Raw genomic sequence first — 17,172 nt, forward strand, 5'->3', positions numbered from 1 at the left:
CATAAATACCATAAAAATCCTATAGCAATCACCAGGCTCACTGGTGACATCTGAATACTTTTCCTCCCTGAGATCAGGAACAAAAAGGAATCCACTCTGACCACATCTGTTCAGCATTGTGCTGGATACTCCGGCCAGTGCAGCGAGAACAGAAATAAAATGCAAAATGACTGGAAATAAATAAAAGTCACATGAACAGAAAATATGAGCATGTAAAACATTCCAACATAACTCACAAATTGTTAGCATTCATGCATGAATTGATAAAGGTTGCTAGAAACAGGTCATTATAAAAATCAATTGTAATAGTCAACAAAAGACCTAAATAGACACTTGGCCAGAAAGTATTTGAAAGATGCTTAGACTATTAGTCATTATTGAAATTAAAACCACAGCAAGATACCAGTATACACTTACCAGAATGTCTGAAATGAGAGAAATATTAGGCTGACTAGATGTAGAGGAGGGTTCTTAGCCGGTTCCTCCCTTAGTTTCATTAAATTTTGGGTGGTGGGGGGTTAAAGAAGGGTTCCTGAGCTGTTTCTGGACTACCGCATCCCTTAACTACAGGGACTGGGTCCCCAAGATAAGACAAATAGAGTAACTTGTGCCCGTTTCCTGCTATAACAAATTACAACAAATTTATTATCTCACAGTTCTGAAGGCCAGAAATCCAAATCAAGGTGTTGGCAGGGCACACTTTCTCTGGAGGCTCTGGGACGGCAGCCAGGTCTTGCCTCTCCCGGTTCCTGTGGCTGTCAGCACAGGCTGCACGTCGTGCGGCTACAGTTCTCTCTGCCGTCTTCCCACGGCCAGCCTTCTTCTCTGGGTCTGCGGTACCTTCCTCTGCGTCTCTCTTATACAGACACTTGTGATGGTATTTAGGCCCCACTCGGATAACCTGAGGTAATCGCATCTCAAAATGTTTAGTTTAATTACATCTGCAAAGATCCTTTTCCCATGTAAAGTAACATTTACAAGTTCCAGGGATTAGGGTTTGATACTTTCATTTAGTTGTTATTCAACCTACTACTTTTGTATTTAATATATTTCCTAAATTAAAAAGCGAGCTAGTGAGACTGGAAAGACGATGGTCGGGGGAGGAATGGCCTGGGAGAACCTGGTGTGTGTTAGGAAGAGGTGAACCGGGGGAAGGTAGAAGCCTTAGCTATCGCGGAGGGACGTGCACTAGGTACAGCACACTGGGAGATTTACAAAGGGCTGGTGAAGCAGAATTCCCTTCTTTGCCCGGGGCCTGGGATCTGATCCCGTGAAAGCGAAGGCTGTATTTGCATATAGGGCCCAAAGGAGTGCGCAGTATGCACGCGGTGGCAGACCCAGCTCGCTGTCCATTCAGTAGCTATTCGTTCCATCTTCACTGAAAAGAATCCTAGTTTTGTTAGGAACCTCAACTGCTCAGATACAACAGATCATTTCCAAGATTCCCACACAGCTGCCATCACACGACACAGCTCTGACTAACGGGATGTAAGCAGAAATATGCAAGTGGAACTTCTGGAAAAGCTAGTGTTTTGCTAATAAACAGGGACACACATTTGCACCTTTTCTCCTAAGCCATTCCTTCTCCTTCCTTCCTGAAACGCTGAGAATGATGCCCTGAGACGTAAATGTTGAGTCCTGACAGCATTGTGAAGTTACTGTATCGGCCCTGGACAGGTGGCTTCTCGACTTTTCTGTTACAAGGAAAAAAAAAAAAAAAAACGAGCCCTAGTGGGGTTTCAGCCACTGTTATTTGGTTTGTAATCAGACATGATCTGTTTAACCTAAACAACAGCTAGGTGTTTCACAGATTCTATATGATCAATAAGTACACCCCTCCAATTTCTGTGGATACTTAAAAAATAAGGCTTTCACACCCACGTGAATCAGAAATGGGTGTAGTTATTCCAGCTGTTCCGTGCATTCACAAGAAAGTGCAGGGAAGGTTAATGTAGATGCTTTATTGATTCCACCAATGTATTAGTAGATATGATAATAATAAATGGTACTTTTACATCCTTTTAACCAAAAATATAACAAATATTTACACTCAGTAAAAATACAAAAAGCATACAGAGGCATTGTCTTTCTAAAAGACGTAAGTTTAAGAGGTATCAAAAAATAGGAGACAGACATTGCTCGTTACAGGGTACGTTACAATCAATGAATTGTGCAGTATAATTGCTATTTGATTATTACAACTGTGCAGTTTTGCTTTTGTCTTTTGCTGATAAGCTTAGATGTTTCAATTTTAAAAGATCAACTGCATTCTGTGTATCAAAAATAAAGAAGCCTTAAAAATGCACAACAAAGGCTGAAGATGAACTGGGGGTTCAAGTTTAAATTTGAAAATGTACTGTGATACTTTTCTGAAGATTTATCCCTTTTTTCTAGCCTTTAAGGTAATGCTAAAAGAATACATAAACTGTAACATGACATTTTCTTTTTTACAGAAACTTAGAATATCACTCATTGTTTGTCTATACTAGGAAACAACTTCTCCTCCCGTTTCTGTAGGGGAAGAACACTTTATAAAACTTCGGCCTGTTCTCAGGTGACCCCGCGGTCACCATCACATTTGCACCCAGGAGGGATCCTCAAGGAGGTGACGTAAATGATGATGATGTGACCTGTCATCACCTCACGGAATTCATTAAAGACTTTTTCTCCCCAAAGATCAAACAGAGTCGTCATGTGGAGTAAATGAGAATCTATTAACCATAATAAACTTTTATGGAAGCACGTATTAAATCTACTAATTCTCCAAATCTTTTCTTATGGGGAGATTTTGTTGAAACTTCCTATTTGGCAAAAGTTTTCCATTGAGGGTTTACACACTCAATAATCTTGGCAGCTTCAGAGTTGTGGTGGGGACAGAAGAGGGCACTGGTCTCTTTGTTAAAATTATAAATTTATAAAATAAAAACAAAACAAATGGGGATTTGGAATTGGACCAAATACAGGTTAAGGCTTCCCTTTTTCTAGTCATATGACAAACCAGGAGAAGGAAGGAATGTACCCTAAATTAAAATATAAAAATCAAAACCTCATGATTTTTTACGGGACACATACATATCAAACCACAAAGCATTTGGCTTTAGTTCCTGATCAATGTGATCAGCTGGTCCCAACACTCAGGTAAAGCCAGATAAAGCAAAGGCAGCTACAAGGTGCAAGTCCAAAACCACAGGCCTCAACTCTCTGTGCAAGACATTATTTACAGTTTTTACACCATTAAGGGCAAAGACAGGTAAGGCTTCCACTTGGTTTGAAAGACCTGCTAAATAAAACTGTGCAAACAGCAGATTTTTCTGGAGTAATGAATATAAAATGGTGACAACAGACACCCAAACTTGATAAAAAGGTAGTTATAGCAAAAATATCTTTCACTTTGTTTTGCTGTGGATGTAAAAACAACATGAAGTAAATTAGTGAAGAAAAGAATCTGTAATCAGAGGACCACTGTCTATAAGCAGAATCACTTCAGTGTGACTCTCAAACCAGGATTTGGGGTTCAGGCTGTTTCCATCTCAAAGAACCAAGCAAGGTATGGGATCACCCAGACTCATTCTAACACCCTGGGTCAATTTCTAAGGCTTAAACTTTAGACAAATGTTTTTTCCTCAGGGGAATTTGTCAGACATGCTCTTTTCCCTAAAATGAAGAGACACTCTTGATGGGCAAGATGAACCACTACCATTTACTACTTGAAACTGATTTATGATTTTAAAATGAAAGGAACAGGCAGGAAGACAGAGAAAGGGAGGAGTCAGCTAGGAAAGAACAAACTGACACAGGAAGTCACGGACCAACTACATCTACCTGGACACCTGTGGACAACCATTCAGAAGTAAACCCTTTTTGGCTTCAAGTTGATCTGGGCAATGAACATTAATGGCTTTGGCTTTTTCTTTTTTTGGTAATCACAGAAGTTTATTAAAATCTCACTTGCCTTTACGCTAAAAAACAAATGAAAAAATTTAAACTTAATATACAGAAAAACATTGTATTTCATTTGTAAAAATGTGAAAAAATCTACCTCTTCGGTAAATAGCCACTGAAATTTTAATTACTTAAATTAAGAGAGCCATGCCCAAGAGGACGGAAAGGTATGTCCTCTTAAGGACTAAACTGAGGACCAAGAGACAATCATTTCCATAATTCTAGTTCCTCTTTCTCGAACCACACAACTGTACTGCAGGTAGTTGAGAGCCGCAGGGCTCATCGAGCCTGGGCACAGCCTGGTGCTCTGAGAGGCTGCAGAACACTGCATGAGGTCAAATGCATCTTCATGAGTGCAACACCTGCGATTACACTCCCTTTATAAACAGAACTCATACTTGAGTTGTGAGAAATTTTAGTTTTCAGTTTCTACAGCGTAGAACTCTCTAGAACCCATTCTCTATTTATTGGATTTATACTTGTGGTTATAATGCAGCATAACTATTACTTCAGAAAGAATTTGTATACATGTCATTTAACATCAAAATTTCATTCTTTGGAAATCGGGTTCTGAGCCTCTCCCTCCCGCCCCCCTCCTTTCCCAAAGGGTGAGGCAGTCTGTGCAGCTGCTCTGGCCCCCACACCCGCGGCACGACCCGGCAGGTCCTGCCGCCTCAGCTGCAGAGGGTTCCCGCTCCACGCGCACCCAGACCCGGCCTCGCACGGTGCCACAGATCAAGCTGTGTCTCTCTACAGACTGAGCACATCGTCTCTGCAAAGATGACTTCTGTTTGGACAGACCATAAATATCAGCTAACAAGGGTTCCCAAATACAAACAAAACCACAACACTTCAAATAATAAGTTACTTTTCAAACACAAGAATATCCTTGGTATTGGCAGACATTTTGAATTTGTCCTTTAGCCCAAGCTGTGGCTTGGAAACAACAATGCCCCGTCTTCACAACCACGTGTTAAAGGGAAATCTACAGTGATGTGCATGGAGATGACTGACTTTATATTTCTTCTGTAACTGCGGTCCCAGCCCTGCAGAGACTGGGATGCGGGCACAGCATCGCAGCTGCGGGCCTGCTCACGGCAGGAACTGCACGGAAGGCAGCAGGGCTCGGCCTGTCTCACTGCTCAGGGTGCGGGTCAGGAAACCCCTGGGCGGCAGCGGCAGCGGCGGCAGCAGCAGCAACTGGGTGTCTGTCGGCAACAGCCTGCAGGGTCGCGAGGGGGCTCTGCCACGCCTCTGTGATTTTCAGTAGTCTCCAAATGGGTCCTCCGAAAGCTAGACTGCTGAAACTTGTTCACTTTCTGAAAATAATAAAAACACAATTAACTGGCAGATCAGCATGTTAATGAAGACCAACTAATAATTTAGTTATCTGTTTAAAAAATTAGTCAATTTCAACAACGAAATCCTCTCAAACATTACATCAAGGCCCCGATTTTGTCGTAATGACATTTATGATTTCCGACCACACTGAAGGTTGACAACAGACTGAAATTTCATAAACGTTCTTAATCACTTTGTTAATCGCTTGCTTAAAAGGATAAAACTTCATCCACTTTTAATAAAGCAAACCATTTTTCAAACTATTGGCACATACAAAGTCAGTCAAGAGTTTTGCTACTAAGGGGACCATATCAACAGTATCATTTCAGACAACTGAAACGCAGTTTCAAGTTTCTGTGCATTAGGTAAAACACAACTCCACTGATGTCAAATGCTTCCTCTCAAAATTATCCTATTAGACTGAGCTCTGTTTTATCAGAGATAAGAACACCCTGTTTGAAGCAGAAGGGTCCTGGGCACACAGAAACAAGCAGCTTGTCCTTTCCACTGAAAGGACACACCATCCTATTGAGGAATTTATGTAGCAAAGGTTTAAGGCATGGAAAGAAACCATTACTAATCACCATAAAATACCAGAATAAAGACCATTTAATGTAGTTTGTCCACATACCATCTGCTTCGCTATCTGCATCAGTCACATCTGCTAGTTTAGGATGGGACGGCGGCCAGTGGTGCCTCTGAGGCTGGGTTACGATCCTCGATGACACACAGGCCGCAGGGCTGCTACTGGGAGAGGCTGCTGGCAGCCTGGAGAGGCTGCTGTGCATCATCTTGGACCTGTGCACGGCCACACTATAGTCTGGAGGCTTTGGGTGCAGGTGGGGTCCTTCTTTTAGGTCCGCTAAAGAAATCCCCATGTATCCTGGAGGGGTGGGCGGCGGCTCCCTATACCTATCGTCCTTCTTGGGTGAGGTGACACAGTACACTGGCACAAAGAATAAGCAATGGAAATGTTAATGAAAAGTGTAACAAATGAAAAAAACATTGAAACGTATTACAATGACAAAATAGAACTTAAAAAACAGGCAAAATGAATAAATCTGAATGGCAGTGGATTGAAAACATTTTTAAAAAGCTTAATGAACTTAGTATTAAACCTGTTTTTAAAATACATAAACTATAATTAAGGTTTGTAAGCATTAAATGTAACAGGAGAGGGCTGAAGGAGATGACAGCGATGACCAGCTTCCTAGAAGGAAGAGAGCGCTGACAACTCGGAGTGACACCCAGAGACGACTGAGTCAGAAACACCCAAAAGTTTGCCCTGAACATCCATTTTCTACCAGTTCAGAGAGTCTGGACCATCGGTCACGGGTCACCCCGTCCCTGGACACAAGCTGCTGTGTGCTGGTGCCCTGGGCAAGCTCTGCGCAGCGCCGAGACAGAAGCACCTGAGCTCTCCTGGCACAGAGGAACCAGTCCCTTCAAGAATCTTACTTCTAACTTCTGCATTGTGATTAAGCAGGGAAGAAAAAAACCATAATTTTAGGAAATTCATTTCAAATTAAATTTCTCTGATTTTCAGTGAACATTAAAAATAACGGTGACTTTGAATCCTTCCCCCTAGATTTGTAAGCCTCAGGCAAAGCTACAAAAGGCATCAGAAATAAGTCAAAGAGGAAGTTCTGTGAAATTAAGACCAATCCACAGGACCCACAGGGCGAACGGCTCTGAATATCTTGATCATGCAAGTGACTTTTACAACACAAAAAATGCCTACATACAAGCAGAATGCATTTAAAAAGACCATTAAATAATTCTAACACTCTTTCTCCCCTTAGAGAATTAGGTTTGTCCAGATTGAAATTTCTCCAATTTCTACAAGTAAAGTTTGCATGTCCTGTCAAGGTCGGAAAGGGTTTCCACCCCCACGTGAGGACAGGCTGGACCAGGCGGCTGGATGTGGAGAGGCATCAAGAGCAACACGACAAAAATGAAGAATGTAAGCGATCTGCCCAGAGTCACCCAGAAATGAAGGATTTAAAAAAATTTATATTCCCAATGGACAAGAGATTTTTAAATCCTTGTACACACATTCTTATATACCCCTAAAGTGGTTACCTAAAGGGCTTTTTTTTGGAGACAGAGTCCCGCTCTGTGCCCCAGCCAGAGTGCAGTGGTGTCATCATAGCTCACTGCAACCTGCAACTCCTGGGCTCAAGCAATCCTCCTGCCTCAACCTCCTGAATAGCCGGGAGAACAGGTGTGTGCCATGACACCTGGCTAATTTTTCTAGTTTTAGTAGAGACAGGGTCTTGCTCTTGCTCAGGCTGGTCTCTGGTCTAACTCCTAAGCTTAAGCGATCCTCCCACCTAAGCCTCCCAGAGTGCTAGGACTATAGGCATGAACCTCCTACAAGGCTGTAACAACAAAAAATCCTTGGAAAAAACGAATGAGCTAAAAACCCAACATATTATGCAATTTGACAAGTGGCTATAAAATCAGCACATTTCTCTTTTGCATTTTTAGTAATTAAACGTGTCATCATATTCTTTAGAATTAGGAGTTGATTATGATAATATTTATTCAAAATATGGTCATTCCACATAAGTAGAAAAGCAGGGGCTATTATATCCAAGTATTTGTACAATTCAGGGATACAAATGGGAGAAAAGTATTTGATGGCTAAATACTAAAAGAATACACTAAGAAAGCTTAGAATGGAATCCACAGACAGGAGTTGGGATTCTCAGGATGTGCAACAGGAGGGTGCACTGAAAATGTTTTGGACTTTATCACATTTCCCTCACTTTTATTACCTAAAATTAGTAACATGTTCAATGTTTCTACCATGTATGCACAGCAATTATCAAAGCAATTTATGAGGTGACAAAGATAAGAATCCCTTTATTACTATCGGATAGTAATGCAATGATATTCCTCAATGAAACCAAAAAGATCTTAAAAACAAAACAAGACAAACTTGTCCCTCTAATTGAGTCTCTCCGCATCAGACTTTTCATTTTAATGGCTTGGATTTCTGCTCCAAAGCCCTTGAGAAACCAAGAATTTTTAGGAAATAATTTGTTTGTGGAGGGAGGGAGAAAAGAAAGGTTGGAAAGAACAAATTTTTGCAATAATAAAATCCAAGACATACAATGACAATTTTTTCACCACTTAATCTCTAAATGTCAAAGATACAACAAAAACATACAACTTACCAATCAAACCCTTTTCCGTACTAGAAGTGACAGTTTTGTACGCTGGGTCAGTGGCATCCTTGGGGTCCAAGCCTTCCGCGGGCTCGGCCTGGGTGCTCTCCAGCACTCTCCGCTTCACTGTCCCATAGTTTGGCTCATACATGTCAGACAGAGAACTGGACGAGGCCCAGCTCTGTCTCAGCCGATCAGTCTCTAGGCTTCCTTTACACTGACTGCAAGTCCTAGAGCAGCCCTTGGCACAGGGATAGGGCTCACCGTCAGCGGGTTCAACTTCAGCAATAGGGTCATCCAAATGGGCATGTCTGTAAGAGTTCAAAAAATCCCAGCTTTTTGGATTTGGAAGGCTTTGGAAGTTGTCGTGGGAGCTGCTGGAACAGGAAGTCCAGCTTCCACGGCCGCTGTCAGCTGCTTCTGTAAGGACATGCTCGTGGGAAACCTCTTCACTGCTCACAGAAGATGAGACAGCCAAGCCCCTGATTAGAGATGGCTTTGAGAGTGTCCATCTAGAATTGGAGACAATATACAATTAAAAGTAATTTACTGGCTTACTATAAAGACTTTCTTCTCTGTTTCAAGTTATTACTGCCTATGAGAAACTACAGAACGTGTACCATGAATGTTCATGCCTGAATAATCTTGTGAAAAAAAATGACATTACCATTAATCATCACCAAACTCCTCATCAGTATTCATGTTAATACTTAGCTAGACACATACACTGAAGAAACTCAAATATTTAGCAAGGTTTCCTCAGAATTTGCCTTTTTTAAGAAGTATTTATTTGGTGTTTTTTGACATGGGGTCTCGCTATGTTGCCCAGGCTGGAGTGCAGTGACAGGTGTGGTCACCGCACACTCTCGCCTCGAACTCCTGGGCTCAGAAGTCATCTTCCTGCGTCAGCCTCCCCTAGAGCTGGGACTACAGCCACTGTACACAGTGAAAATTTTTCTTGAATTGATTTTAAATGAAAATGAAAAGGTGAGGTTTGAAATGAATAACATTAAGTACACATTTCCATTCTTTTTTTAAAAAAATTTTTTTAAGCCAAATTTAGCAGTGGGGGGTTGTATACCAACTTCAGTGACACTAATGTTAGTAAGTTCTGATAACCCACTACCATCGGACCAGTACATTTTTATTTTCTGTCAACATAGTATCAGATTGTTTGTTCTCCATACATACAGTGAAGAATTCCCCCTTTGAGGAACCATGTTTTTATTTTTTACTGTGCCTCTGTACAGTGCCAGGTAAACAACTTCCTCAACCACCGACTAAATCAATCCTACAATGCACAGCAGGGGTCCCCAAACTAAGGCTCATGGGCCAAATGCAGCCAACAGCCTGTTTTTGTCGGGAGTAAAGAATGGTTTTTATATTTTAAAGGGTTTAAACAAAACAAAAAAAGACCCAAAGTACTTGGAACAGAGACCACATGCAGCCTAAATATCTAAAATATCTGGCTTTTCACAAAAAAAGTTTGTAAATCCTTGATTTAATAGTATAGAGCAGAGGTTGGCAAAGTAGCGCAAGGCCAAGTCTGGTCAGTCCTCTGCCTGCTGTTATAAATAGAGTTTTACTGGGACACAGCCAGGCCTATGTGTTTATGTACTGCCTGTGGCTGTTCTGTGTGACAGTGGCCGAGTAGTTGTGACAGAGACCTTATGGCCTGGGAAGGCTAAAGTATTTACTATGTAACTTTTACACAAAAAGTTTACTGACCTTTGGTCTAGAGAATCATATTTTAGAAACTGTTACAAATATAATACTTTACTATATCTTAAACTTTTCATATTAGACCAGATGGAACAATATATGGCAGTCTAGAATCAACTTTCTCAATGACTTCCATTTTGCTTGATTTTAAATAGAAATTTAAAAATTTTTAAAGAATTAACCCTAGTTGGCTGACGATTCTTACTGCCCGGATTCTGCTGTCAGAGAGGAGGGACCAGGCCGGCCCCGGCCCCGCCCCCGCCTGTCGGCAGCGCGGACGGCACAGGCAGCACCTGCCGCCACGTGACCTGCCGCCCGCCCGCCAGCTTCCAAGAGCCACCTCCGCCATGACAGCGGGGCACTCCGAATTACTGACGGAGCAGGCACAGAATGACAAAGTTACTTGATTGTAGTAACACTGTAAGAGCGCGTCCCTATGTCTCTCTCGCGATTGTCCTTATTTAAACATCCCGCAGGGAGAGCGGCCGCCCCCGGTCGTTCACGACCCCCTGCCCGCCGGCCCGCGGCCTCCGGGTGACGCGCGCGGGGAAGGGGCTTTACCCGGGGCCCGGCGGACCGTGGGGTCCCTGCCCCGAGGGGGGCTCCGTCCCCGCCGACGCCCCGCCGGGCTCCGGTGCGGCCAGGGCCTGGGAGGAGCCGCGCTCGTCCTGCAGGGCCGCGGCCATGGAGTCCACGGAGCAGTTGCTCACGATGCTGGACCGTGAAGAAATCTCGCTGTGGCTGGAGTCAGACAAGTTGTCAGACTTAGCTGATGGTGTAAGCGTATAACCTGAACGGGAAAAGAACACTGATCAAACTACAAAACAAGGGCACAGGTGGTAGGACAGTCGGGGAAAGGATTTTTAAAAACCCCATAAAAATAGCAGAAGACAAAAGGATTAGCAATCTCAGTTCCCATTTATGTAGATACAATGGTGCCAATTTTCTCCACACATTCTTCTACATATCCATTCATCTACCTACCCACACCATGCCAATCCAACTCCAAATTAAAAAAAAGAAAAAAGATAGCCAAAATCCAGTATTACTGAGTAAACTAGTCGAAAGGTATATTTGCCCCCAGGCTTTTGCCCAGCTAACGACATTTAATAAAACAAGAAGGCCCTGAATACATTATAGACATTAAAAAGTAGATGTCTAAGAGTTTCTCAACTTCTTTTTAACTCTACACCCCCCTCCTTTGATTAACATAAATATTTCATGACGTGACGTGAATCCAAAATACCACCTTGAGGTGGGGGTGGGGGTGCGATTCAGGACTCAGGGGAAAGAATTGTGTATCTGCTTTTTTAAACTGCATATACTTACCCCAGATATTCTGCTATGTCACCTAAGAAGTCTTGCCCTGAGTCGAGAGGGATTGTTTTGTGGTTTTTTTTTTTTTTTGCTTTTTTTTTGAGACAGGGTCTCAACTCTGTCGCCCAGGCTGGGGTGCAGTGGCTCGATCATAGCTCACTGCAGCCTTGATCTCCTGGCCTCGAGCAGTCCTCCTGCCTCAGCTTCCCAAAGTGCTAGGATTACAGGCATGAGACACTGTGCCTCTGTTTTTTTTTTTTTTTTTTGTTTGTTTGTTTGTTTTTTAAGACAGAGTCTCACTCTGTTGCCCGGGTAGAGTGCCGTGGCATCATCCTAGCTCACAGCAACCTCAAACTCCTGGGCTCAAGCGATCCTTCTGCCTCAGCCTCCCCAGTAGCTGGGACTACAGGCATGAGCCACCATGCCCGGCTAATTTTTTCTGTATATATTTTTAGCTGTCCATATAATTTCTTTCTATTTTTAGTAGAGACGGGGTCTCGCTCTTGCTCAGGCTGGTCTCGAACTCCTGAGCTCAAACAATCCACCCGCCTCCACCTCCCAGAGTGCTAGGATTACAGGTGTGAGCCACCGCACCTGGCCGAGTGCCTCTGTTTTAGTATTTTAAAATAAATTATTTTTAGATTCAGACTTAATCTTATATCCATTTTCCTTTTTCTTCATAAACTTCAAAGAATCTTAAATAGCTGAACTGACAGATACATAAGAATGTGTTATGAACAACAACATCTACATGTTTTAAATTGTTCTATGACTTACTGCACAGCAGATTAGCTAGAGATTTTCTTCTGTATTCTTTGGCATAAAGGGGCAGGGATGGAGTGAGGTGAAGGATCCAAAAATAAATCTGCAGCATGATGGTTAATGTACATAATAGTCTATTTTGATAACTGGAAGAAACAAAACTTTTGTTTAGAAAGAAAATGCTCCAGTAATTCAAACAAGGGGTAGGTCTCCAAGAAGAAAACAGTATCTTCTTGTGCATAGAAGAATAAGGTTCAATAGGTACATGACCTTTGGACCAATCCCTAGAAATCTCATGAAGAAGAACTATAGGCTTTGTATGTGTTACTGGAATTCTTGCAGCCTCAGCCTCCTCATGTATGAAGAGGAAGACAACAGTCTAAGTTTCTCTGCTTTAAGGATCTTGGGAGTTTAATCATATATAATTCAAGTCATTAAAGAAAACATTTTTTGTACAATAGCCTTATTGGCTTTGCTAACTATTTCAAAGAGAAAAAGTAAGACCCAGAAAATGTGTGATTGATGCTTGGCTTAAGGGGCCAGGAACAGGATACGCAGCCAAACCGCTCCCCTGACTTCCATCGCCCATCTCTGAACTTGAATCGCTGCTACCAGTGAGTCCCACGGGCTGAGCAGTTAACACTCAAGAGGGACCAGGAAAATGGATATGGTAAATACACCAGAAATACATAAATAAAAAACCTTCTTCGTCAAAAGAAAAAAAAAAAGATTGTTCTTTTATTTTATGGAATAGACTTGCTTCTGTTTTAAAGATAATTTAATCCTTATGTTTCTCAGATCGGTATTTCTCAAATATAATGTAAGAATCACCTGGCAAATTAAAATGTACATTCCTGGTCCCACTTCTGGCAATTCAAATTTATAAGGTCTGGGGTGGGACCCAGTAATTGCATTTTTTAACAAGTTTCCCAGATAATATTTAACCTGCTATGTTAGACTGGCTCCTCCTCAATCAAAGATATGTGAAAAGTGAATGATATAAAAAGCGTATGTGGACAAGGTTTGGTTTCTTGTCTCCCAAACACTTCCATTTCATGTAGCTTATAAAACAGCTGAAGCACTAAGATAGCACTAAAATTCTCTGAAGTGAAGGTTTCATCAGATCATTGCTGGGGCTTTTACGGTGAAAGTGGACGCTGGTTCCTGACCAACCTCCTCTGCGTACTTCACTCACAGACCAACTGCTCTGAGTAGGAAATAAAGCGAACTACAGAAAATAACAGTATAAAGTTTACTAACTCAATACATTAGTAAAACAACATATGTACAAATAAGGCACTTTAAATCAATATGACTTTGTTGCCAGAGGATCTGCAATATTAAACATAAAATGCTTATAAATAGTATTTTACTAAGTTGTCTGCCTTAGCTTTGACAAAGGGCTTAATTTAAGCTACATTTACATTAATAACTAAGAACAAACTCAACACTAAAATTAAATAAGCAACTTCATCAGAGTGTCTTCCTCCTTTTAGACTGGAATCGTGGACAGAAGCAGTTTAAAGCGTTACTGTTGCTTTGGCTATTTGAATTGAAGATGCCATTCCCTTTCTCATCTTTGATTCCAACATCCTTCACTTCCTCACAGCTTTCTGCAGCTTGATTGTGGTCTGCGTCCTCTGTTTTGCTGTTGACTAGTCTCTCCCTTGACAGAGTTCTTTCCCTAAATCTTCTAAACGGGGATGTCATTCTTTTTCTGGTTGTGTTCTCACAACTTGGCCTGTCTCTATTCTCCTCAGTGGCCTTCTCGGTCCTGTCTGTCCTTTTGGCTGTGCTCCTGGTAATCTGAAGGATTTTCTTTTGCAAGTAAACCCCACCTATTCCGGGGCAGCTCTGGCCACTGATCTTGGTGCTGGACTCACGGGGAGGGGATGAGGAAGACCCTGAGAGGCGCAGCAGGATGCTGTGAGCAGATATGACACTGCCAACTGGAGGGAGAAATGCAAAAACCCTGACATGGTCAATTAATTCTTTCCAATTAATCACAATTAGCCTGGTTTATATAACATTTCACTATTAAAAATTTCTAACATCTTGATAATATCTGAAAAACTGTAATCTAGCAACATATTTTTAATGCATGGAAAATCTACTATATAGTTTAAACACATCAAGTCATTGCAAGACAGAAGGCAGGAGGAAGATTACCTTGATAAAGTAAGTTGGTGATAAAAAATTACCGAAAGTAAGCCAAGCTGGTAAAATCACAAGGAAAAATATGACAAGAATATCAGGTAACCAGAATTATTTCTCAAAAGTAACTATGTATGTTTAGAATTTTAAGGCAGATTTTTATTAAAAGAAAAGCCCAGTAAAATCAAATAGGACATACAAATAATATATATTACAGGTATAATTATAAACTGCAATTTCTGATCCTGTTGTACTGCCAAGGTGGAGAAGCTGCTTTTCTTAAACACTGGGGAAGATAACACTTAAGGTCTCTTGACTTCTTGCTTTTTAAAAGTTCTTATTTATTTAAATTCTCCTTGTGAAAAATATGAAGATAGGCTTACTTTCTTAATCATTTGAAAACAAAGAACTAATTCCAAAGTTAAACAAGAACTAGGAACAGATCTTAATAATATACTCTTAGTGTAATGATAAAATTTTTGTTCAATCACAGACTACTGGCAAAAACCTGTCTATGGGAATAGAAATATCATATTTGGTTGAGGATCTGATAGAACATATGCAAGAACAATTTGAAACAATTTTGAAGAGAAGAATTTCTTTAGGCTTCTGAAACATTACTGTGAGAAGCTCACAAATCTATCAACATGATGGCCAATTGTTGGCTACACAATGAAAGACACAATGGAGAAAAGACTTTTCTATTCCAGTGACAAGTGTGGATTTTCTGTTGGGAATAAAAGCAATGGAGGAATTTCTGTCCTCAATACCTCTTCCCACAAGTCACCTTCAGGTATAAAACACCAAATCAGATCCAACTAGTTGCCTGTTTAGAGAATTGTCTATGATGGGATGAATCTCTGAACAGCCTCCCACAGGGGTGAGGAACGTAAAGCTCTTCCCGGAGGAGCGTCAGGAGCACACGGACGCTGTTCCTCGGGACCCTCAGTCTGACAGGAGGCGGGGCCACACAGACAAGTAAAAAGAGGAAACAAGTTTGTGTGCCTCATAGAATTACACATGAGCTACAAAATGATCAGAAACCTGTGCTTTTTAAATACTCCTACAATATATACTATTTATATGTCCTATCTAATTTTTATTAAGCTTTTCTTAGTAAAATCTGAATGAAAATTTTAGTCTCAGCTATGTAAGGATGAAAAGGGCAGGTGAGTAATGGAGCTACGGTGCCCTGGGGTGGCAGCAGGGGACAGAAGAGACGCTCCAACTTACTAAACACTTACCATGTATCAGGCTTTATAAATGTTATTTCATTTAAACCTTGTATGCAGCTGCTAAAATAGATGGTCCTTTAAAAAAATTATTCACTTATATACTTTTTTCAGAGACAGGGTCTTACTCTACTGCCCAGGCTGGGCTGCTGTGGTGACCATAGCTCACTGCAGCCTTGCACTCCTGTGCTCAAGCGTCCTCTCGCCTCAGTCTCCTGAGGAGCTAGGATTAAAGGCACATGCCACCATGCCAGCTAATTTTAAAAACTGTTTTGTAGAAGACAGGGTCTCACATTGTGTTGCCAAGGCTGGCCTTGAACTCCTCCCTCAAGCGATCCTCCTGCCTCAGCCTCCCAAAGTGCTGGGATTACAGGCGTGAGCCACCGCGCCCGGCCCTGGATGGTCTTTTTCCCTCTTATAGACAGGAAATCTGACCTTGTGAGTAAGTTACTTGGAGTCATGTAGCTACAGCAGGGTATAGAATCAGGATTCAAACTCAGGTCTGCCATCATTTATGTCACTGCCACACAGGTGGCAAAAACAAAAAAGAGCCCTGCAGAGTGGGAGGCAAGCTAGAACACAGGAGTTGAAGCAAGCGATGGAAACCTCTTTCTCCTCTCAGAATTCACAAGCTTGTCTCCCCTCTGACCATGTACCATCCAGTGCTGTGATTATTTACAGATGAAGTTCTTTTACACCGTGTAGATGCTCCCAAGACAAACTAGCCTTTCCCCCCAGGGTACACACGGCGTGTGGAGGGGCCAGTGTACAAACACACACCCCATTTAGAACACTGCCTGTGCAGCTGACATCAAGTGGCATCCACCCGTACACTGCCCAGGCTAGCCAAGAAAAGAAAAGCTTCAGTCTGAATTACGGAAACATAATCCTTAAGGATACAGGTTATTTTAAATCCTGATTAATAAAAAGGTAATACTCTATTACTAAAAAAAGGGAAGCATCAACCTACATATGTTTCTTTTCCTAAATCTTACAGTTGGTTAAAAAGAATTTCTTACAGAAATTTTTATTTGCACGCACTCCACAGAAATGTACAAATGTAGGAAGTACGAGTAACAACATCAAGAATGTGCACCAAAACGACTGTGGCTTCTGCCTTCATCCTTATCTGTGTTTGCCCTCTGCCAAAGACACTGAGGACGCCCACAGAATACTGGCAGCCCAGCTACACGATGCATAATATCTGAAAAGCAACTGAACACTACAGAACATGAAAGTTCAAAAAGTAAGTATTAGGAGTCACACTTTTCTTAATGCTTTCTATTACTGACGGGTAAACATGTGCTAAAAAGTGTTGTTGAGCCTAACAAGAACCAGCTTGAAATACTGGGTCTTACCTTTCCGAGGGGAACCCTGAGGTGATGCAGGAGGACTAGAATGTAAGGATGATGCCACAGAGATAGTGTCTTCTGTATGTTTCTTACCACTTACTTCTTCAGTTGTTCCTAAAACTTTCTGAGGTAAACTTGCACCTAAAAATAAAACCAAAGACGCAAATAAACATCCCT

General features: G+C 41.6%; 1 protein-coding gene across 12 annotated transcripts in view; it reads right to left on the reverse strand.

Annotated features, from left to right (window-relative positions):
• Positions 1–1,941: 1,941 nt before the first annotated feature.
• The window catches only part of RAPGEF6 (Rap guanine nucleotide exchange factor 6), a 170,261-nt gene continuing 155,030 nt past the window's right edge, over positions 1,942–17,172 (reverse strand). For 10 of the 12 annotated variants that reach the window (XM_045550721.1, XM_045550716.1, XM_045550723.1 and 7 more), the window contains 5 exons: positions 17,002–17,136; positions 10,740–10,968; positions 8,466–8,968; positions 5,915–6,229; positions 1,942–5,261 (listed from right to left, as the gene is read on the reverse strand). In XM_045550721.1, coding sequence (XP_045406677.1) covers positions 5,236–5,261; positions 5,915–6,229; positions 8,466–8,968; positions 10,740–10,968; positions 17,002–17,136 — 1,208 coding nt within the window. In that variant the 3' untranslated portion in view covers positions 1,942–5,235. Of the gene's footprint in view, positions 5,262–5,914; positions 6,230–8,465; positions 8,969–10,739; positions 10,969–13,495; positions 14,207–17,001; positions 17,137–17,172 lie in introns of those variants that run through there. The other 2 variants (XM_045550728.1, XM_045550727.1) reach the window with 1 other exon arrangement.

This window comes from Lemur catta, chromosome 5 (assembly GCF_020740605.2).
Source record: "Lemur catta isolate mLemCat1 chromosome 5, mLemCat1.pri, whole genome shotgun sequence".
In the NCBI taxonomy this organism is placed as follows: domain Eukaryota; kingdom Metazoa; phylum Chordata; class Mammalia; order Primates; family Lemuridae; genus Lemur; species Lemur catta.